This window comes from Passer domesticus, chromosome 17, assembly GCF_036417665.1.
Source record: "Passer domesticus isolate bPasDom1 chromosome 17, bPasDom1.hap1, whole genome shotgun sequence".
NCBI classification, from domain to species: domain Eukaryota; kingdom Metazoa; phylum Chordata; class Aves; order Passeriformes; family Passeridae; genus Passer; species Passer domesticus.
The window spans coordinates 1,351,686-1,372,260 of record NC_087490.1 but is presented as its reverse complement, the minus strand read 5'-3'; the positions used below and the strand labels follow the sequence as shown (position 1 = coordinate 1,372,260).

The 20,575-nt window shown below is 53.9% G+C and overlaps 2 protein-coding genes across 3 annotated transcripts; one reads left to right on the top strand and one right to left on the bottom strand.

Annotated features, from left to right (window-relative positions):
* Positions 1-478: 478 nt before the first annotated feature.
* SF3A1 (splicing factor 3a subunit 1) lies at positions 479-13,919 on the bottom strand. Its single transcript, XM_064392732.1, has 16 exons — positions 13,746-13,919; positions 11,589-11,701; positions 10,285-10,489; positions 8,837-9,094; positions 8,291-8,365; positions 7,595-7,745; positions 6,987-7,180; positions 6,267-6,384; positions 5,985-6,170; positions 5,557-5,678; positions 5,131-5,373; positions 4,311-4,521; positions 3,426-3,580; positions 2,390-2,491; positions 2,165-2,236; positions 479-1,137 (listed from the first exon to the last, which is right to left on the bottom strand). The coding sequence occupies exons 1-16, from the start codon at positions 13,809-13,811 to the stop codon at positions 1,036-1,038; spliced, it is 2,373 nt and encodes a 790-aa protein (XP_064248802.1). The 5' UTR covers positions 13,812-13,919; the 3' UTR covers positions 479-1,035.
* Positions 13,920-14,008: 89 nt separating this feature from the next.
* On the top strand, positions 14,009-20,410 carry CCDC157 (coiled-coil domain containing 157). Of its 2 annotated transcripts, XM_064392733.1 has the most exons (9): positions 14,052-14,567; positions 15,677-15,848; positions 16,505-17,129; positions 17,483-17,560; positions 18,280-18,470; positions 18,572-18,739; positions 19,212-19,380; positions 19,738-19,877; positions 20,129-20,410. In XM_064392733.1, the coding sequence occupies exons 1-9, from the start codon at positions 14,320-14,322 to the stop codon at positions 20,192-20,194; spliced, it is 1,857 nt and encodes a 618-aa protein (XP_064248803.1). In that variant the 5' UTR covers positions 14,052-14,319; the 3' UTR covers positions 20,195-20,410. The 2 variants fall into 2 exon arrangements, with proteins under 2 accessions (XP_064248804.1, XP_064248803.1); XM_064392734.1 differs by lacking the exons at positions 15,677-15,848; positions 16,505-17,129; positions 17,483-17,560; ... (3 more) ...; positions 19,738-19,877; positions 20,129-20,410 and adding an exon at positions 15,186-15,666 and having other exon boundaries at positions 14,009-14,567.
* Positions 20,411-20,575: the final 165 nt, after the last annotated feature.

Sequence of the window (20,575 nt, the reverse complement as noted above, 5' to 3'; positions counted from 1 at the left end):
CATTACTAAAAATATATAGAATAATAAATGTATGGCTTCGGGTTACCCAAAAAAACCCCAACCAGAGGTGCCCAAATTCCAGACACCTGGCTCTTCCTGGGCACCTAATTCCACAGATTAACTTTGCTGTGTTGTGTTTCTATCAAACACTGACTGAAGGCCCAGGAATCATCTGTTTTCCAGACCCAGATGCTCTCCAGGACCAAGAGATTCCAGCTGCAGGATATAATTGTCAAATCACATTTTCCAATAAAATTATTGCTAAGTTCAGAGTATTTTCCCCCCCTCCCCCCACAGACATAAACATTCCTTCAGGAATGACTGAGGAAAACAAGGCAACTTCAACAAGCCCCTTTTCTTGTAGCTTTTCCCATAAATTAAGAGGATTTCCTATTATAAACTGCTTAATTACAAATCCTGATGTATTTCCCCATCCGGGTGCTCCAAAGCCAGGCACATCTCCATTAAAAACCCCAAATCCAAGGAAGGAGAGCTGCATGTTTATTGAAACGAATCACAGGCTGTCCAGAGCAGACCCAGACCTCCTTTATCACAGGAACAGCAACACAAGTTCATGCCAAGGGAGGAAAAACTTCCAAGTCAGGGTCCATACAAGATCCAAGACAGGGAAAGAACAAGAACAAGGGGGTTAATAAGTGCGGGGGGAAGAAGTTTTCAATTAGCAGGATGTTAAATGAAGCAGTGAGTGCTGAGGGCAGACAGATGATGCTCCTGGCCACCATAAATCCCTCAAAGATGGATCTAAACTAAGCTGGGCGTGACCTTGATGATGTCTTTTCCCGAGGGGATTCAAGGGAGAGCCTGCACTCAAGCAAAGCATTGATCACTACAGACTACTCACTACACTGACACGTTTTGGGGCTCCATCAGCTGCTCATCAGTGGGGGTCAGTCCCTCTGTTCAAACTGCTGCTGGGGGGCAGTGGATGCAGCCACCAAAAGGCCAGAATGGAAACAGGAATGGGAGGGTTGGGGTTACAACAGGGACACGTTACGTCTCAGGGCTCCACGCCTCCTATTTCTTCCTGCCTCCTCTCTCTTTGAGTGCCAGGTGAATCAGAGAGCCACTCGTCATGTTGTAATAAGCCAGGGAGTTGGAATCCTTGATGAAGATGCCCTGAGGGGAGGAGAAAAGGATAAAAAAACCACGAAAGATCAGTCAGAGCACAAACCTTAGTGCTGCCTTCCCACAAAATCCCACCTAGATCCCAACCCTCCTGGCTGTACACTCAGAGCAGGGGGATGACAGAACACTGCTGGCTTCGAAGACCCCAGAGAGATTCCAGAGCCTAAGGTGGACTCTGGAGGTGGGTACAGAATCCTAGAATGGTTTGGGACCCTAAAGATCCCCCTATCCACCCCCCCTTGCCATGGGCAGGGACACTTTCCACTAGACCAGCCAATAGAGACAAGGTGGCTCCTACAACACACAGATAAAGTCACCACAAGAGGAGTTACTCAGGCTCCACTCACGCCCCACCTTTCTTTTTTTCCCTTAAAAATAATCAGCTCAGCTCCCCTTCTTGTTAAGGGTTAACAGAGTATCTGCCCACAGATGAACTCTGAGGAGGTAAGTGCACAAAGTTCACTGCTTAGGCAGCAGGTTGTGCCTGCCTGGGCACATGCATGACTGGAAATAAGTCATTAAAAAGGAACGGGGCTTTTCTCACAGCTCTGGCTCCCAGAGGAAGAGAGAGAAGAGAGAGTGAGCTCTTCCCTTCCCTGTTCTGGAGAAAGCTTCCCTGAGCTGCCAGGCTCCAAAGCACGCTCGCCCACCTCCTGGAGCACACAGCAGAGCTGTGGGAGCAGGCTGCTGCAGTTAAATGTCAAAAAAAAAAAAAAAACCACAAAACCAAAACAAACTAATAAAACAAGAGGCTGATTTCAGAGAAAGCCACACCAAGTTTGGAGGACTCATCTCAGCAACAACAATGTGAAAATCTGCTGATTTAGTCACCTACTAAAAGTCTGTCCTGCTGTAACAGAGGGCAGATCTGTCATAGCTGTGCTGTGCAGGCAGGAAAAACATTCCCTTTGCTCTTCCAGTATCTCATAGTGCATTAAATTCTAATTTTTCTTTGTAAAAAAGTCATGTGACAGAACACACTGAAGAAACAACCAGCATTTGAAGGCCTTATACCCACCTCATATTGCAGCTTCTGCTTCCCAGCTGGCATCCCTGTGGCCTCGTGGATCTTAACCTTTATAACAGACACCTGGGGAGGATCAAAGGGCTCCTTCAGTGCTTTTGTCCCAGAGCTGCTCCCCAGCCCCGTGGAGCTGCAGTGTGGGGAGCAGGCTGAGCGCCCAGCTGCTGCTCTGACAGGCAGCACATGGAGCAGGGCAGGGCAGGGGGATGAGCTACATGCCTGGTCTGACAGGGGCAGGGTGAACACCAGCACTTGGCCATTCAGCTTCCATTCCGTCTTGTCCTGCATGTTGGGAACCTGGACTTTGACCGTGACCGGGCCCTATGGGAAAACACAGATAAAGTCCCTCAGGGCTGTGATAACACAGCACCAGACTAAGTGCTCATTTCCATATCTTGGCTCCTCAGTAAACACGCTGAAATGTGTTTACAAGTTACTCCACTGCTCCCACAATAAAACATTCGGTTGATTTCTCCTCCTTTTGTGTGCCATCTATCCAGCACCACACGCGCTGACCGTGTCACAGGGTGAGGGTGTGAAGCGCTGAGCAGGAGACAGCTTCTCTGTGCACACAAAACCCCAGAATCAGATTGGTTTGGGTTGGAAAGGACCTTAAAGTCCACCCAGTCCCATCCCCTGCCACGGCCAGAGGACACCTTCCACTATCCCAGGGTGCTCCAAGCCCCATCCAACCAAGGACAGGGCAACCACAGCTTCTCTGAGCACCCTGTGCCAGGGCCTCAGTACCCTCACAGGGAACAATTCCTTCCCAGTATGCCATCTAAATCTCCTCTTTTACTTTAAATATTCCCAGAAAAACCATACAGCCCTTCCTAAGGATTTAAAGCTCCTCCTGTGACACTGGCACTCCTCAGGAAGGAAGGGAGGCTCACATTTAGCTCACCTTGGTATGGAATACACATTACCCTACTATTATGCTGGCATTGATACTCTAATCTCTTTGCATCTCCAGCTTAGCCCTCCTCTCTTTAAAAGCTCATTAGCAACTTTAGTTCTTCTCTGCATTATAACCTACCTCTCACTGCCCTTAATTACAGAAGAGCATTATCCCATCCTATGTAGCTCTTACCAATAAGAGACAAAAGAGTTTGGTTTGCTCAGGAATGATAAAGAAAGGAGAAACCTCAGGAAGTCCCTTTCTTGCCAGGTATTTTTGCCCCTCTGGCAGGAATTTGCTTTACAGCCCCTTTGGAGGTAGAGCGGAGCAGCCCAGGACTCTGACCCATACATGTACCTTGTTCCTGCGCAGAAATTCCTCCTCTGGAATCAGGCTGTCCTCACTCTTCAGTTTCTTGGAGACTGGCTCATCCTCCATGGGTGGCGGGGGGTGGACGGGCGGCATCGGTGCCGGGGACGGGACCGGAGCCACGGGAGGAGCAGGGACAAAGGCTGGAATGGATGGGGGACACACAGCACAACTCACAGTCACCCCCTGAGTGCACAGCAAACGCCCCCTCACAACAAAAATGCTTTGAGCAGAGCAGCACAGGCTGAAAATAAATGCCACAATACATGGAGGAAGTTACAACCAACAGCAACATGCAAACTTCAAACATCCAGAGAGCTCTTATATTGGGAAGCATTCCAGGAAGAGATAACAAGGCATGAGAGCTTCCTGCAGATCTTGCAAAAAAAGAACACGCTCTCAGTTTGGCAGGCAGCAGTGCCAGCTCCTCCAGTTAGGGAAGAAAAGAACATGAAAAAAAGGAAGAATTGCTTCTTACATCATGCTTTTTAACTTCAAAGCACCTAATGAGGAAAAGGGCCAGCAAACAGCTTTTCCTCCAGCAGCAGCAGCTTCTGTAAGGAGCTGTAACACCCACTGAGGTGCTGGCACCTTCTCTTTACCCTGCATTCTTAATTTTCACCCAGGCAGGCTCCTGGGGCCACAGGACTCCCTGCATTTCATGGTGCAGGAAGCGCCTTGAGCCCAAGGCTCAGGTAAGCCTGGGCTTACTAGGTAAGCCATAACAAACACCCCAAACTCTTAACAACACAACTTAGTGCCTGCTGTCCCAGTTACACACCAGAACCAAGGCACAGGAGGAAAAGGCTCCAAACCAAAGCCCACTCTAAAGGAATTATCCGACAACTCCCCAGGAAAATTGAAGCCACTGACCTGTGGGGACGATCATGGGGGGCGGGCGGGGGCTCATGATGGGGGGAGCAGAGGGGGGCATGGGCACCACGTTGATGCGAGGGGTGTGGATGATGGGAGGCATGGGGGTGGCTATGACGGATCCCGGGGGCAGCCGGACCACGGAGGTCATGGGGGGACGAGGCATGACCGGCACTGCGGAGACCACGGCGGCGCGGACGGGAGGAGGCATCTGGGGAGAGAAGGAGAAGCTCCTCAGCAGGAATGCCCAGGGCTGGCCACAGCCCCCGTTACAATAGCAGGGAAACACACAACCACGGGCTCTGCTGCCCAAAGACTCGCAGGGAGCCTTAGTGGCCCCACCATATGGGCAACCCAAGCTGCTCTGAACAGGCACAGAAGCCTCATTAACAGATTAAAGGGGGCCCCTCCTTCCCTCCCCGCCTTGGGAGCAGACCTCCAGGCACTTAGTTCCTTTGCTAAATTGCTGTTTGGCACTCACAGCAGATCCCTTCTTACCTTGGGCTGCTTTTGTCCAACATCTCTTTACACTACAAAAGTCCCCAATCATTGCTTTCTTAGCCATATTCTCTGCCTCCAAAATCCCACTGCCCAGCTGATTCCAGTCTTTTTGACACCTCTAAGGTAAAAACTCCACCTAAGTATTATATTCCATTTTTAATACCAAGTTCAGTAGGCTTCTTCTAGTATTTCTAAGCTACTTTTAAATCACAAGCTTCCCACAAAATCATCTTCCATGCCAGCACCCTTGCCCTCCATCTGGACCCCTCCTAATTAACTACAGCCCCAGTAATTGGCTTCTGAGAGCCCAAACACTCACGGTGGGTGGACGAGGTACAGATGTGATGGGCTGGGCACTGGCAGGGGGGTTGGAGGCTGAGGAAGGAGGGGGTGGCTGGGGTATCTCATTGGGTTTGCTGGGCCCGATCTTCTCCTTGCTGTCATCCTCTGGCACCAGTCCCTTGGCCTTGTGGATGGCTTCAATTTGCTCTTGCAGTGTGATGTTGGCCTGAGCAGCCTGCTGTGTGCGGGCCATGCTGCCCGAGTGGCCATCCCAGGTCACCTGAGAGAGCAAAATAAATCAAATTAACCCAACCTGGCCAGACTGCAGAGAAATCCAGAGAGCAGCTTGACAGAAAGAAAAAAATTCAAGACTCTTGTGTCCCTGAGCATTCACAATGCTACAGGGACCTATTATAAAAAGAACTCCAACCAATCAAACACAAATTCCCAATTTCTACTCTACCTTTTCCTCTGGTTTCTGGATCTCTTCTTCACCAATCTTTTTACCAATGGCAGTCTCCTCTACACCAAAGATATCAGTACGACGCTCTGCCAGCTGCTTCAGGCTGCTCTCAATATCCAGACCTGAGGGAAAAAGAGCAATTCTTATCTCAAGGAATATAACCAAGCCTCTCACCGATCTGTTATTTGACACCTAGTGGCCAAGTGATGCTCTTTTCACACAGAATATTCTGAGTCAGAAGGGACCACAAGGACCTTTAAAGTCCAACTCCTGTCCCCTTTCCTTTTTTTTTTTTTTTAAAGATACTGCCCAGCAACAAACAGCTGACAAGCATTCCCATCTCATTATCACAGGAAGGGCATCACACAGAACTCCATTTCAGATGGTTCTGCTCAGTGGGGGGCTATGCAGTCAGTGCTCAAGCTGACCTGGGGCATAGACCTCGTCATCACTCTGCTTCTCCCGGATGGATCGATCCCGCTGCTCCAGCCACCGCGGATCCAGGAGCCCAATCCTCATGTGCTCCTGCATTTTACTGGCAGGAATCTTCTCTCCAGTGATGGGAGACACCAGGTACTCATCCGGAGCTGGGGCGGGTGGCAATGGCTTTGAGGCTAGGAGAACAAAAACCACAGTGTTGGCTCAGTCTAGAAACAAATGGTTTGGGATTCTTCAGGAAGAAATAAAGGTGGGGTTCTAGTTTGATTTACCTTTGGGATCGTAATCTTTCCGCACAATGACCTGATCTGGTGTGGGAGGGAGTGGGGGTGGCATCGGGGTTTCTGGAGGAGGAGGAACCTTCTGACCTTCATCTTCATCATCTGACCCCTTATTGAAAAGGCAACAAAAATCACAACCAAGTTCCAGTGGTCAAATTTCTTTGAGAGAGACATAAAATCCTCCACAGTGCTGGAAGAACACATTACACAGCTTCAACGCAACGCAGCTGTATTGGACACCTATGGCATACTGGTTCCTCTGGACCATGATTCAGAAATTCAGCAGCCCCAGAAGAGGAAGCAAATATTCCTCAGCTTCTACATTACAGCAGCCCTGCACACAGGGGCTTACAGTTAACCACACTCTTGTTCCCTGTTACCAGAAAAACAGCTCACAGTGGGCAGAGGCTAAGATGAGTCATCTTTCAGTGCTCCAGACTCTGGGCACAAAAATGCCTGAAATACTTAAAATCACAGAAATGTAAAATCCACACCACTGGGTGCCAAGATTACTGGATTTCTCTCTTGTAACTTGTATTGTCATGGAAAACATTAAAAAAACAACTTTATTCCAGCAGTAACAGGTTGTTTGGAGATGTCATCAGAGGGAAATTTCATTTCCTCAAGAAACTGAAGAACTATTTACAGTGAAAGTGGGGACCATCATAAACCACATAAACGTTAGGGGACAAAATCCTATTGTCCAGTTACCTCATCCATATCCTGCACTTGTGTGTCCTGATCCAGCTGGGCTGGAGGCTCATCTGTTTTCTCTTGTTTTTCATCTTCCTCATCTGATTCCACCTCCATCTCCACCTCCTCACTTTCCCCAAACTTCTCGTAACGCTCCTGGATCAGGATTCGAGCTCCCAGCTCTTCTGGAGTGGTGGGAGGAGGGAAATTCCCTACAATGCAGAAAACAGAGCTCCTGTTTTTCTATCCCATTTCATTACTCAACACACACTGACAGAAATACCAGTTCTTCAACAGCAAGCAGTGGCAACAAAATCCTTGGCAGCCAGAGGATATGGAAGGGAATGGATGGAGTCTGTATAAACACCAGCATGACACATGAAGATAAAGTGACTTATAAATGGAAGCACTACTAGAAAAGTGGGACAAGCTCTGCTGTCCTGGTGGAAGTGGAGAAGTGGACACTATTGCAGTCCTGGACTTCCTTCAAGGAGAATGTCAGTGACTCCAGAGAAAAACAACAGCCCTGCAAAACGCCAGTGTCAGGCTGTAAAGGCTGTAAACCCAATGTCTGCCTAAAAATGGCACTTCAGGACACATTTCCTGACAACATTTAACATCAGTACCTTGCTCGCTGGGCTGGAAGTCAACTGTTTCCACAACCACAAAGTCATGCCAGTCAATCTGGGCATAAGCAACACGCTCCTTCTCCTTCTCCTCCTCTTCCTTCTTTCTCTCTCGCTCCTGGAACTTGGCCCACTCCACTCTGTAATAGACCTGCAGGAGCAGCCAGAGGAGTGTCAGACAAGGAACAGCACAGCCATCCCACTGTGGGTTTGCAAATGAAAGGAAGAACAGCAGGAGCAGTGTCAGGCTGGAGCTCAGGGAAAAGGTTCTTCCCCCAGAGGGTGCTGGCACTGCCCAGGCTCCCCAGGGAATGGGCACGGCCCCGAGGCTGCCAGAGCTCCAGGAGCCTTTGGACAGCGCTGCCAGGGATGGACAGGGTGGGGGTGTTGGGGGTCTGGGCAGGGACAGGAGCTGGGCTGGATGGTGGGATCCTTCCCACTCGGGATATTCCAGGATTTCACTCTGTAAGCACATGGAAATGGGGTTGTGCAGTATCTCTGTGCTGCCACAAACTACCCCCAACATGAACACCAGCTGCAGCTTAAAGCAACTTTGAGCCCCCTGTACTTGAGTGACAGCAAGTGACACATTCATTTTCTTCTCTATTTGCTGCCAACAAGCCAAAAACATTCAAAGAGAAAAAATCAAAACATAACCAAATGCTTCAGCATCTTTGCAAATCTTTTCTGGAATACCTGATCCAGGACTTCCTTGGGATTTTCAGCCTCCTTCTTGAGCTTGAGGAGTAAGCCCTTTGGTGGGATCAAGATCTGAAACACATTTTGCATGACAGTTGGTGACAGTTCTTTGTGCCAAAGCCTCTTTCAGAGCAATTACTCCCTTTCCAAGCTGCTAAAAATACCAGCAGACCCCCAGGGCTACATCCTATTTATTCTACTGCAGCCCTCTCACTACTTACTGCTCCTTCAAAATATTCACTTGTGATCTTCCAATTATCCTCCAGATTAAAACAAAAAAAAAAAACCCAAAAAACAAACAAACAAAAAAAACCCAAAAACAACCAAAAAAACCCCCACAAAACAAAAAAACCCCCCCAAAAAATACTGAGATTACAATAGTGTGTGGTACATTTAGCCCAATGTATTCAGCACAATATCCACTCTAAAGAGTAGGATTTAAAGGATGGATTCCTGGATATTTCCAGCCTGGCTGCTTTGTAGAGCTTCACCAGCCCTCTGAACTCATTGCTGCTGTGGAAGGAATCACCCTGCCGGGAGTACCTTTGTGTACTGCTCCACCAGCTTGGTGAAGTAGTTGAAGAGGCTGTGCTGGGGGCGAAGGAAATCAAACTGGTAATTCCTCTGCTCCTTCTGCATGAGCTGGGTGAGGAACTGCCGCCCGTTGCGGGCCACGAACTGCGCCGTGAGCTTCACCACGTCCAGGTCGAAGGCCGAGATGGACGGAGGGTCCGCGATGAACTCGAACTCGGGCGGGGGCTCCTTGGGCACCACAGTCTCCTGGATCACCTGGGCCTGCACCTGCAGGGGAACACACAGCCCGGTGAGCTCCTGGGATGGCTGACCAGGACAGAGGCCAGACTGAGCTGAAGGGTAAAGTAGGGATTTGTTAAGAGGCCTCAGATAAATCCACCTTGGGCAACACAACCCACAACAGCCACCAAATGGATGACAGGTCACGGGGTCTCTCACTTTTACAGTTTTGGTCCATTTGCATATTGGAGTTAATTGCCCAGTTACAGCTTTAGCCCATGCAGTCTCATCCTTCTTGTTTTCTCCCTTTGGTGCACTGTTGTTTCTGCTCTTGGGCCTGAGATTTGGATCATTTGTCCTTGGTCTCCAGCTAGAGAAGGAATTGTTTTGTCTCCCTACTCTGTGAAGAGATCTCAGCATCCCCTAATATGAAGCCCAGACTTATACACTAAAGCAGAACAGAATCTGAAAAACACAAAAGCTAAAACCTGAGGCATCACCTGCAAGGAACAGTCACCAAACACTCAGGAGAATCCTTTTTTTCCCACCAGCTGCTACAGGAAAGCAATGCCAGTTGCCATCCTGGCAGGTGCAAGGATGAGAAATCATCAGGTATAATTTAATACTATTAAAAATGTTGTTCCAACAGCAAACAAATCTGGAATGTATTAGGATTTTGCTATAGGCCTCCCGGGCCAGCAGTGTGGCTGCTGGCCATGCCAAGCATGGAAAAGCCCTGGATTCACTTCATGCCCCTTTCCCACCCAGAATGTTTAAAGACACAGCTGAACAAGGTGAGCAGTGCTTTGTACCCCAAGTTTTAGGGGGAGGTCAATCCTTCTGGCAGGAAAAGTTTCTACAAAACAGTGCATGCAACCAGGCCAAACAGAACTCCAAGGGATTCCCAAGGCTTGCCTCTGCCACATCCAGTCCAAGTGATCCCCAGTGTAAGTACTTTGTAAGTCAATACAGAGCTAAATTTAATTAACATGGACCAATTAAACTGTGTATTGGCAATGTCAAACAACTTTGAGTTACTGGCACCTGGGAGATGCACATCTGCATCAAAACAAAGCCCCAGCCACTCAACTCCAAGCCTGTCACTGCTGGCATTTTGACAACTGTACAACCAATTGCTCCTTCCTGACTTTCAAGCTTCCTTCCTTCTCAACCCCAGGCTGTAACACCAGCTCAAAGCGGCCAAATTCTTCCCCAAAGGGGTGAAAAGGAACACTCACCTTCTGTGGGAGCTGCTGCTGGGCACTCTGCTGCTGCTGCATGACCTTGGGGATGGCAGCTGAGGGCTCCTGGGCTTTGCCCTCCTTGAACTCGCTGACCTTGTGCCGGTAGTAGGCATGGTAAGGGTCGTTGGGGTTCAGGAAGTTGAACTTGGGGTTATTTATTTCATTCTGACGAATTCGGGCTTCAAATTCTGGACCATTTCTGGGAAGCAGGAAGAAAAATTGTTCAGGTCATCAACTCGAGGATAAATGTCTCTTTTAGACTAGGACATGTTGAGGCACCAGCCCCTTGGAAGATCATTGATCATTTTCTCTCTCACACGTGAGGAGTTTCTCTCTCAGTAGCTCCACCCAGCTGAGCACACACAAGTTAGATGTAATTGTGCCCCTAATTCTGTCTTGAATGTGAATATTAAAAATTCACACTCACAAGTGTTCCACAGTCACATCTGTCTGCTCTCAAAGGTCACTTCCACCACTGGCTGGAGTTTACAGTTTTGAAGCAGGCAGTTTACAAGTCGCCTACTACATCAATTTCATCTGCTCTATTAAAAAGTTCTCAAGACTAATTTCAGTTCCAGAACGATCATATAAGGGAAAAAAAAGCAGGTGAACATCAGCCTGTGCAGGGACTGACCAGCCCAGAGTGCTGCACTTTGGAGCCCCAGCCCAGGTAGCTTCCCCTCCTCCCCCCTAAAGCATGAGCCAGTTATTTCAGGGCAGTTTGAGAGAATCCCCAGCTGCCACAGGGTGTTCCTCTTTGTATTCTCTGGATAGCTCCCAGCCTCATTTAAACATTCCACCTCCTCCAAAAGAGGAGGTCTCTGCAATCCCAAAGGATAAACACAGTCCCTTATGCTCAGAAGCAGCCAACACTCCTTGGCAGCACTGTAGAGATGAGTTACACAATAAGGGTTTGACTGGAGCAGCATTCAGTAATTCTCAGAAACCAAACCCCACATTCGAGCACTAAAACACAGCCATGACTCCTGCACCAAGGCTCCCTTTGCACCTGGAATTTGGTTTCCACTTCAGATCATCCAGAACAGGCCCTGTTACCCAGTTATTGCAGCACCCACTGCACGTCTGAACAAGGATTTTATTTATTTACTACCAGTTTCTCCAGCAAAGGCTGTCTTACACCCTCTTCAGTAGAATATTGTTGTTTCTTTTCCAGTCTCAATCCCTAAAATCCTTCATGCAAAACCACAAAGCTGGGGCCTGCTTCAGCTTCTAGAGCTGCACTGAGCAGCAGAAGCATGAAAACCCCAGGAGAAAGAGACACCAGCAGTGCCTCTTACCTGGCTACAAAGCTGGCAGTCTTGTCCACGATATTCCTGACCTCTGGAGGAGGGTAAATAATCCCCACCACAGGCTTGGCTGGTGCTGCTTCCTCTTTAGGCTCCTCTTCTGGCTGTAATAAAGATGGTGAAGGGGAGCCAGGATTAGGCATTCCAAACTCACTCCCAATGGCACACAGGAACCTTTATCCATCCTCTTCCTCAGCCCCAGTCACTGAACTGGGTGAAGGCTCTGGATCATCCATCCCACCAATTCCCTGGATTCCCAGGGCACCTGCTGCAGGGACAGCAGGACAAGGAGGGTGCCCCCATGGGAACCACAACAATTTTCACTGTAGCAGCCCCGACCCCCAGGCTGTTTTTAGATGCTGAGCCAGGAGGTTCCAGTAACATTTCCAGGAATAACTCCTCATTCCTCACCAGCTGTGGAAGTTCTGAATCTTCCTAGGGGCCTGTGGGACCTGCATTATTAACTCCACATCAAATAAATCACAGCTTTTAACGCCATTGTAGCTGCAACAGAAGCTGTTTTAAAAAGAAAATTTCCCACAGAGCGTTTTTCTCACTGATGTTACAGGAGGAGCCAAACTGAACCCCCAGAACCCTCCCTGTGCATGGCTCTGTATTCCAGTAAAACCAGGAGCTGCTTTTGCAGGATACTGAAGATGCTGCTAGGCAGCTTCCAAGAAAAGGTGTTATAAACCAGGACAGATCTGCTGGAAATGTTTGTAATCCTAACAGAGATGGTCAGGGGTAACTTAAAATCCAGGCAGAGCTCCCAGCTCTGCCAAATCCATGGAGAATCCAAGCCAGAAAATGTTCTTAGGTCAGACTGGTCCCTGGCAGGGCCCAAGGCCAGGCTGGACAGGGCTGGAGCAGCCTGGGACAGTGGAAGTGTCCCTGCCCTGACAGGGGTGGGATGGGAAGGGCTTTAAGGTCCCTCCCAATGCAAACATTCCCTAAAACACAACCCTAACAAAGAGAAAGGCACCAGGAGCATTTCTAGTTTTCATTCCCACTCCCCCAGAACACCATCTTGAGGAGCTGAAGGATGGGGCAACACCACACTAAAGATGTTTTATTTAACAGTGATGCTGAGTTGCCTTGGTAACATCTCTGCATAAAAGCCACTGTTTTTTGGGGGGGAATCACAATTTTCAAGTTTCTCAGTGAGAGCAGCTCCCTGTGAGCTCCAAGGCTGCTGATGCTGCTGTGTGAGAGCCAGGACAGCAGCTCCAGCTCTGTGGGAGCTCTGTTCCCACCCCAGGAATGCAGGAGCAATGAAAATTCCCATCTCAGACTGCAAAGAACATGAACATGGCCAAGAAAGAAAGTATCTGAGAGGCTGCTGGGACACACAGCCCTGCCATGCTCCTTCAGACTTTTATTCCTTTTCATTCCTGGAGCCAGGGCAGCTCCCCCAGCTCCTGGCATCCCACTCTCACTGCAGGCACAGCCCTGGGCACTGCCAGGAAGGGCTCAGCTCCTGCCAGCCCCAGCAGGATCCTGCTGTCTCCAAGGAATCCTGGAATGGTTTGGGCAGGAAGGCAGCCTGGAGGTTACCTCATCCCACCCCCTGCCATGGGCAGGGACCCCTCCAACCATCCCAGGCCCTGTCCCTGGGGCACTGCCAGGGATCCAGGGGCAGCCACAGCTGCTCTGGGCACCCTGTGCCAGGGCCTGCCCACCCTGCCAGGGAACAATTCCTAATTCCCAATATCCCATCCATCCCTGCCCTCTGGCAGTGGAAGCCATTCCCTGTGTCCTGTCCCTCCATCCCTTGTCCCCAGTCCCTCTGCAGCTCTCCTGGAGCCCCTTCAGGCCCTGCAAGGGGCTCTGAGCTCTCCCTGGAGCCTTCTCCTCTCCAGGTGAGCACCCCCAGCTCTCCAGCCTGGCTCCAGAGCAGAGGGGCTCCAGCCCTTGCAGCATCTCTGGTGCCTCCTCTGGGCTCTCCAGCAGCTCCAGGTCCCTCCTGTGCTGGCCCCGGGGCTGGGGCAGCTCTGCAGGAGGGCTCTCCCCCGAGCGGGGCACAGGGGTCAATGCAGCACTCCGGACCAAACCGCAGCGCCCCCAAGCCCAGCGCGGCCCGTGAGGGCCCCGCTCCCACAGCCCCGCGGTTCGCGCCATTCCCCTCCCCGCTCCCCTCCCCTCCCTCACCGGTTTGCTCTCGGCGGGGGGCGCGGGCTGCGCCGGAGGCACAGCCTGCACGGGTCCGGCGGGCATGGCGGGGCCGGGGGCTGCGCTCGGGGGGCGGGCGAGGCTCGGTGCGGAGCGGCCGCGGCGCCGGCACCGACTGCGGCGAAATGGCGGCGGCGGCGGGCACCGTGCCGCGCGTGCGCGCCGGACGTGACGCAACGGCGGCGGGGGCGCAGGCGCGGATTGCCGAGAAGGGGGTGGGCACGGGAGTGGGATGTACCATTAGAGTCCCGGGGGGGGTGCCCAAAGCAGGAATGCACCACTGCGCGGGAGGGGCGTGGTTGCCATGGCGACAGGGCCGGGACGCGCGGCCTAGCGCAGGTCCCGGGCCCCGCGCTTCTTCTCCGCGGCCGCTGCTGATTCCTGCGATCCCCCCGGTTCCCTCCGGCTCCCCAGCACTCCTGCAGACCGCGGGGCCCGGGGGGTACCGTCTCCAGCAGCCCGTCGCGGTAGGGCGCTCCCTGCTGCCAGGCTCGGTGGCCCGTCGCCCCCGGCCCGGTGGCCCCGTTGTTCCCGGGCCGTGTCCCCCCGCACCATGGCGCACCTGCTGGGCCACCGCGGCTGCATGGAGAGCCTGCGGGCCGACCTGCGGGACCTGCAGGCCGCCATCGCCGACGTGTGCTCCCGGGCGGGCGCCGTGCGCTGCCCCTCCTGGAAGTTCCCCGACAAGGTGTCCTGCGAGCTGGACATCGGGGCGCTGCTGCAGCGCTACAGGCACAGCGACAGCGAGCCCGAGTTCAGCCAGCACGCACACGTGGTGCTGCTGGAGCTGCTCATTGACAGGTGAGAGGCGCCGGGAGCCCGGAGCGGCTCCTGCCCCGCGGGGAGGGGCAGCGCTGGGTCTGAGCTCACCCACGGCCTGCCGAAGGTTTGGGGCACCTCAGCACAGAGAGAACTCAAAGCTGTTAGAGAGCATCCAAATGAGGGCTGAGGGTGGCAGGGTTGAGGGTGAGAGCACCTGGACTGTTCAGCTGGAACAAAGACTGAGTCAGATCTCAGCTCTGATCTCCGTGACCAGGGATGGGATTCAAAGAATGGCTGCAGCTGTGCCCGGGAGGTTTGGGCTGGATATCAGGAAAAGGTTCTTCCCCCAGAGGGTGCTCAGGCACTGAACAAGTTCCCCAGGGAATGATCACAGAATCAGCTGGGTTGGAAAAAACCTTGGAGATAATCAAATGCAATTTCTGACATAACACCACCTTATCAATAAACCATGGCACCGAGTGCCACATCACAGCCCCGAGGCTGCCAGAGCTCCAGGAGCCTTTGGCCAATGCTCTCAGGCACAGGGTGGGATTGTTGGGGTGTCTGTGAAGGGCCGGGAGTTGGACTGGATGATCCCTGGGTCCCTTCCAGCTCAGAATATCCCCTGATTTTATTTTTGGATGCTTTGTTCCCCAGGTATTTCCATGATGAGCAGTGCCAGCACCATGGCCTTATGCCCTGCTGAGCTTTAAAACCCAAAACCTTTCCCTGCTTAGAGCTCCCAGCACAATCTGGCCACAAAGAAGCCGAGCCAGAGCTGGAGCAGATGGGACAGGCTTGTTAAACTGCCTCCCAAAACCTTGGAAACACCTTTGGCTGCATCGACAGCCCTCGAGGCCAAAGCCCCTTTTGCAGTCTGCGTGAAATAAATACAGCTCTGGTTTAAAAGATGAGCCATTCCCACTGAGCTGTTGGCCCTAAAAGTCAGGATTTGCAGCAGCACGGGTGCCCCCAGTGTTTGTGGGGAGCTTCATCACAGCCTCTGGGAAGCGGCTGCTCCATGAGGTGATCACACCGGGGCAGTGCTGGGAGCAGCAATCCCCCCTCCTGCATCCCCGCGCTTTGTCTGCCCGGGGAAGGGTCCCGGCGGCCCCCCCAGCTGCAGGCCGTGCTTTCCCTCGGCACAGGCTGCTGCTGCTGCTGCAGAGCTTCACGGGCTACGCGGACGCGGTGCTGAGCGGGCGCGCGGTGCCGCCGCCGCGGGGCCCGGCGCCCTGCATGTCCGCGGGGCTCACGGCCACCACCTTCTGGAGCGCCATGCTGAGACTCGGCGCCTTCTGCCAGCAGCTCCGCGAGCAGGTGGGACATCTGGGGACGTGCCATGAGCTGAGTCACCCCCCTCCCCGCCCGGGTTTGGATCGTGGTCCTTCTCAACGCCCTGTGGCCGCGCCAGATGTGCGTGCACCCCCCCGAGTGCTGGCCCTGTGTCACACATCTGTCCCCTCCCAGCCTTAGTCCCTTCCCTCCGCCCCTCCCAGCTGTGCCACTGCATCCGTCCTGCTCCAGGATCTCGGGATGAGGGAGCTGGGCTGCCTCTAGGGCTTGGAAAATGTTCTCCTACTGCCAAAATGCTGCAGCTCTGCTGATCCCACTGTGGATCTGAGCTGACTCAAGACAGTGAAATAATTGGTGGTAAAAACAACCTCTCCTGCATTTTATTTTCCCCAAAATGATCTTTCTCATGGCAGAGTCTCACAACAATCCATGTGGCAAAACCAGAAGGCAGTGCAGGGAGTGGGACAGAAGGGATGGTGGGGAGTTGAGGACTAGGTTTTGCTGCTGAGGCTTGCCTGTGGTCACTGTCCCTTGGCTGCATTGCTGTCCTGATTTAGGCTTTTATGGGTCATTTCCACTTTGATCTGGGCTCTGGTTTTGTTCTGTGTTCTCTCCCTCGGGAGAAGGGTTGCAGGTGGGAGATCCCCACACAGCAATCCACTCCACCCTCTGCTCCCCAGGCTGGGAAACATCAGAAGGAGCACCTGGAATGCTTGCCGGAAGTTTTGGAGTCAGGGACTGCCCCGGAGGCTGCCCAGCCCACTTCTGTGTGCCCAAATCCCAGTGCCCAGCCCAGGGCTGGCCCCAGCCTGGCTCCGAGCACCCGCAGTGTCCCCACGCAGACCCCGGGGTCACCCCTGGGCTCCTGTGACACCTGCTCCAGCGCCCAGGCCAGCCTCCACGAGGTGGGCAGAGCCATCACCAGCATCTGCCAGAGCCAGAACATCCCTTCAGCTCTCAGCAAATTCCAGGAGGTGCTGGGGGACAGCGCAGGGAGAAGGAACCTCTCTGCCACAGACATGAGCTACTGGGCCTCGGAGCAGAGCAAGGACCTCTCCCGGATCAACAAACACCTCCAGGGGCTGCTGCAGCAGGTGAACCCCCTGAAGGCTGAGCTGGCAGAGATGGGCAAACAGAAGGAGAAGCTGCAGAAACAGGTCGAGGACTTTTCCAGGAAGCTGCAGGCAGAGAAGGACATCCAGGCAGAGCAGCAGAAGAAGGCTGAGCAGAGCCTGAAAGCCAAGGAAAAGGAGTGTTCCAAGGCTGTGGCCAGGCTGGAGCAGGACAAGGACGACCTCAGGAGAGGTAGAGAGCTGTTCCCAGCTGTTCCCAGTGTCCCCTCTGTCCTGGGGATATGGGGGCACTGCCCTTGACACCCTCCCAGGCCCGGGGGCATTTGCAGGAAGAAGAACAGAGTCCATGGGCAAATTTTGGCCCCACCACAACCAGCAGAGCCTTTTGTAGCTGCTGGAGGATTTTCCCTGCTCCGAGGCCAATCCTGGGCAGTGGGAGCTGGCTGTGTGTGTCCTATCACTGTCTCCTCCCTGGTAACATGGCACAGTCACTGAATGAAAACACTTTGGTGTGGCTGTTTGCTGCCCCTTGGTTTAGTTGTTTTTGAGGAACTGATTAATGAGAGGGGTTTTGTGCTGGTTTAGGAGCTGCTCTGCTGGAGGAGCAACTCTCGGTCCTGAAGGAGGAGCTGGCAGCAAAGGAGGTGGCTGTGCAGGAGCTGGGTAAGGGGCTCACCAGCTCACACATGCCCCCCTCACCCTGGCCTCATGAGTGTTTCACACCCCTGTAGCCCCCAGCACCCCCCAGGCTGAGCTGTAGAGCTGTGGGGATGGGCAGAGGATGGGCCTCCTTCACAGCAGCACCCCAGCATCACCCCGTGCCACAGTGGGCTGATGCTGGTAGAGGTTTGGGGGCTCACAGGCCTCCTGTCAGACCTGTCTCCTTTTGCCAGGGCTTGTGGAGGGCATGGGATGCCCCTGAACCACAGAATCATGGAATGGTTTGGTGGGCAGAGACATTAAAGGCCATCCCATTTCACCCCCTGCCATGGGCAGGGACACCTTCCACTATCCTGGGTGCTCCAAACCCTACGATAGTGCCCAGCCTGGCCTTGGGCACTGCCAGGGATCCAGGGGCAGTCACAGCTTCTCTGGGCACCCTGTGCCAGGGCCTCCCCACCCTCCCAGGAGATCTCTTCCCCCTATCCCATCTAACCCTGCCCTCTGGCAGTGGCCATTCCTCCTTTTCTGTCACTCCAGGCCCTTGTCCCAAGTTCCTCTCCAGCTCTTTTGGAGCCCATTTAGGCACTGGAAAGGGTTCTTAAGTTCTCTCTGGAGCCTTCTCCTCTCAAGGCTGAGCACCCCATCCCTCTCATCACCTCCATGGTCCTGCAGCCTCTCTGCCCTGCCCAGCCTGGGCCATGGTGGCTGTGTCTTCCCAGAGCTCTCCAGGACCACCTTGCTGGAGGAGATGAGGACCTCAATGGTGGCCCGGAGCCAGGTGCTGGCGTTGGAGGAGAAGGTACAGGTGCTCACAGGCCAGAGGGACAGGCTGGAGCAGGAGCTGAGTGCCAGCAGCGTGCGGCTGGAGAAGGAGAAGGTCCGTGTGGAGAGCATGTTCCGGCACGAGGAGGTGCGGCCGGCTGCGGAGCCGCGGGACAGCTGAGCTGCTGCTGCTCTCAGGGCTCTGGGAATGGGTGCCACAGCCCCACACGGGCTCACCCCCCACCACAGTCCCTGCAGGCCAAGCAGAGGACCCTGCTGCAGCAGCTGAACAGCCTGGACCAGGAGCGTGAGGAGCTGCAGGCCAGCCTGGGAGAGGCCGAGGAGGACAAGGCCCGGCTGGTGGAGCAGCTGGAGCAGAGCCAGGAGCAGAGTGGGAAACAGCTCCAGGCACAGCAGGTGAGTGCTGGTACCCAGGTGTGGGACACAGCCTGTGCCACAGGGCTGTCAGGAGCCACACGCTGCCCTGCCCACACCCACAGCCAATTTTCCCAGGAGGGATACCCTGGGACCTAGGGTGACATTGCCACATGGCCACAACCTCAGGGGATTCCCTGGGGAAGAGGCCTCTCCCTCCACCCTCTGCCATACTCTGGTTGAGTCAGGTCAGAGGAGAGCAGCAGGAAAGGACACCTTGAGGTGCTTTCATATCTCTAGTGTTCTGTTCTTCGACACCAGGACATGCTGCACACTTTGTAGTTGGTGTTCCTGCTCCCAGCACACACAGGGATCTCACAGCTAAAACCCTGCACATTGTCCACTTCCAACTGCCACGGGACATCCTTATCATCAGGGAAGGGTGGGAGCTTTTCCATGAGAGGCTGAGTCTTCATTCTTGCAAACTTCATCTCCTCCCCGCTGTGCCATGCAGGAGCTGCTGGACACACTGCAGCAGGAGAAGCTGGCACTGGAGCAATCCATCCTGGAGCTGCAGGCAAACACATCCCGGCTGCAGGAACAGGCACAGGAGCTGAGGGAGCGGGAAAGGCTCCTGGTGTTCTTCCCTGATCTCCACACGCCCACTGAGACGCAGTTTGAGAGTAAGGGAGCGGATGGAAGCACAGTGGGTTTGTGCCTTGGGGTCTCCAGAGCTCCCAGGGGATCCTGCTGGCCCCAGACACTCCCACTGATACCCAGGAAGGGCTCAGACCCCATGTGAAGCTGTGACCATGCCAACGTGCTTCCCTGCAGGGGTGCTGTGCATCCCACACAGGGCCAGCACACAGAGCAGGACCAGGACATGGCAGAGCTTCCCTTGCCCACAGGGCCTGTGGTCCCAGCTGTCACCTCCCGGGCTGTGCTGCTGCTCCCTGCCCGGGGCAGGCAGGAGGGGTGCCCACGCCTCTGAGCAGACAGGCAGCAGCAGCAGGCCTGGCTCTGTTGGATTTTGTTTGCAGGCAGTGGGAATTTTGCAGAGGACATGAAGAGTCAGCTCCAGGCCAACAAGATCCGGATTGAGGTGCTGGAGCGGGAGAACGCGCAGCTCGAGGCTCTGCTCGCCAAGGTGAAGGCAGCAGCCGAGCAGGACGTGCTCAAGGTGAGCTGTGTACCCCAAAACCACCCCATGGCCCCCAGACATCCTCTGGGGACCCCAGGAGGGCCAAGCCCAAGCTCCTCATGCTGCTGGGAGGTTGCTCTGGTTTAACTGGTGTTGCCTGAGGTGCCCAGGGCTGGTTCCAGCTCCTTTCCATCGCTGTGGCCATCGTGCCACCAGTTGTGGTGGCCAAGGGATGTGACTGGAGCTGAAGCTGATGGGGGAGATATTTCACCTCCTCTTCCTTTCCCCAGCTCGTCCCAGAGGCCCAGCTGGGGTCCCAGCTCCACAGGGAGGCCAGCAGGCAGGACATTGCGTGAGTAGGAACCCAGAGGAAGGAGCTGGGGGCGGGTTCCCTGCTCTTCCTCCCCTTTGACTGCTCCCACCCCGCAGGCGGCTCAGCAGCGGGAGCAGCAGGGACAGCACAGGGATGTCAGGAAGCATTGACAAGGCCTGGCACAGAGCTCCCAGCAGCCAGCACTCCAAGAAACTGCGGGCAGAGCCCACACCCCAGGCCAAACCGTGCCTCACGCTTCCAGTGCGACACCTGGGGCTTGGCCTCCCCTCGCTCCACACCGGGGCTCACCGCAAATAAACACACATCAGTCTGAATTTCCTGACAATTGTTCCACCTGCGCTGCCCAGGGGACCTTGTTACCTGTTCTTTGTGCGTCAGCAAGGGAAACCTGGGCTCTGCCTGG

What these genes read in the sequence shown, in the direction of transcription:
- CCDC157 (XM_064392733.1), top strand. Translation starts at nt 14,320, where the DNA reads ATGGCGCACCTGCTGGGCCACCGCGGCTGCATGGAGAGCCTGCGGGCC. An exon ending in GCCAGCAGCTCCGCGAGCAG is followed by an intron (nt 15,849 to 16,504) that starts GTGGGACATCTG and finishes TCTGCTCCCCAG; the next exon opens with GCTGGGAAACATCAGAAGGA. An exon ending in GGTGGCTGTGCAGGAGCTGG is followed by an intron (nt 17,561 to 18,279) that starts GTAAGGGGCTCA and finishes GTGTCTTCCCAG; the next exon opens with AGCTCTCCAGGACCACCTTG.
- SF3A1 (XM_064392732.1), bottom strand. Translation starts at nt 13,811, where the DNA reads ATGCCCGCCGGACCCGTGCAGGCTGTGCCTCCGGCGCAGCCCGCGCCC. An exon ending in TGGTGGAGCAGTACACAAAG is followed by an intron (nt 8,366 to 8,836) that starts GTACTCCCGGCA and finishes AATGTGTTTCAG; the next exon opens with ATCTTGATCCCACCAAAGGG. An exon ending in TCCAGAAACCAGAGGAAAAG is followed by an intron (nt 5,374 to 5,556) that starts GTAGAGTAGAAA and finishes TTGCTCTCTCAG; the next exon opens with GTGACCTGGGATGGCCACTC.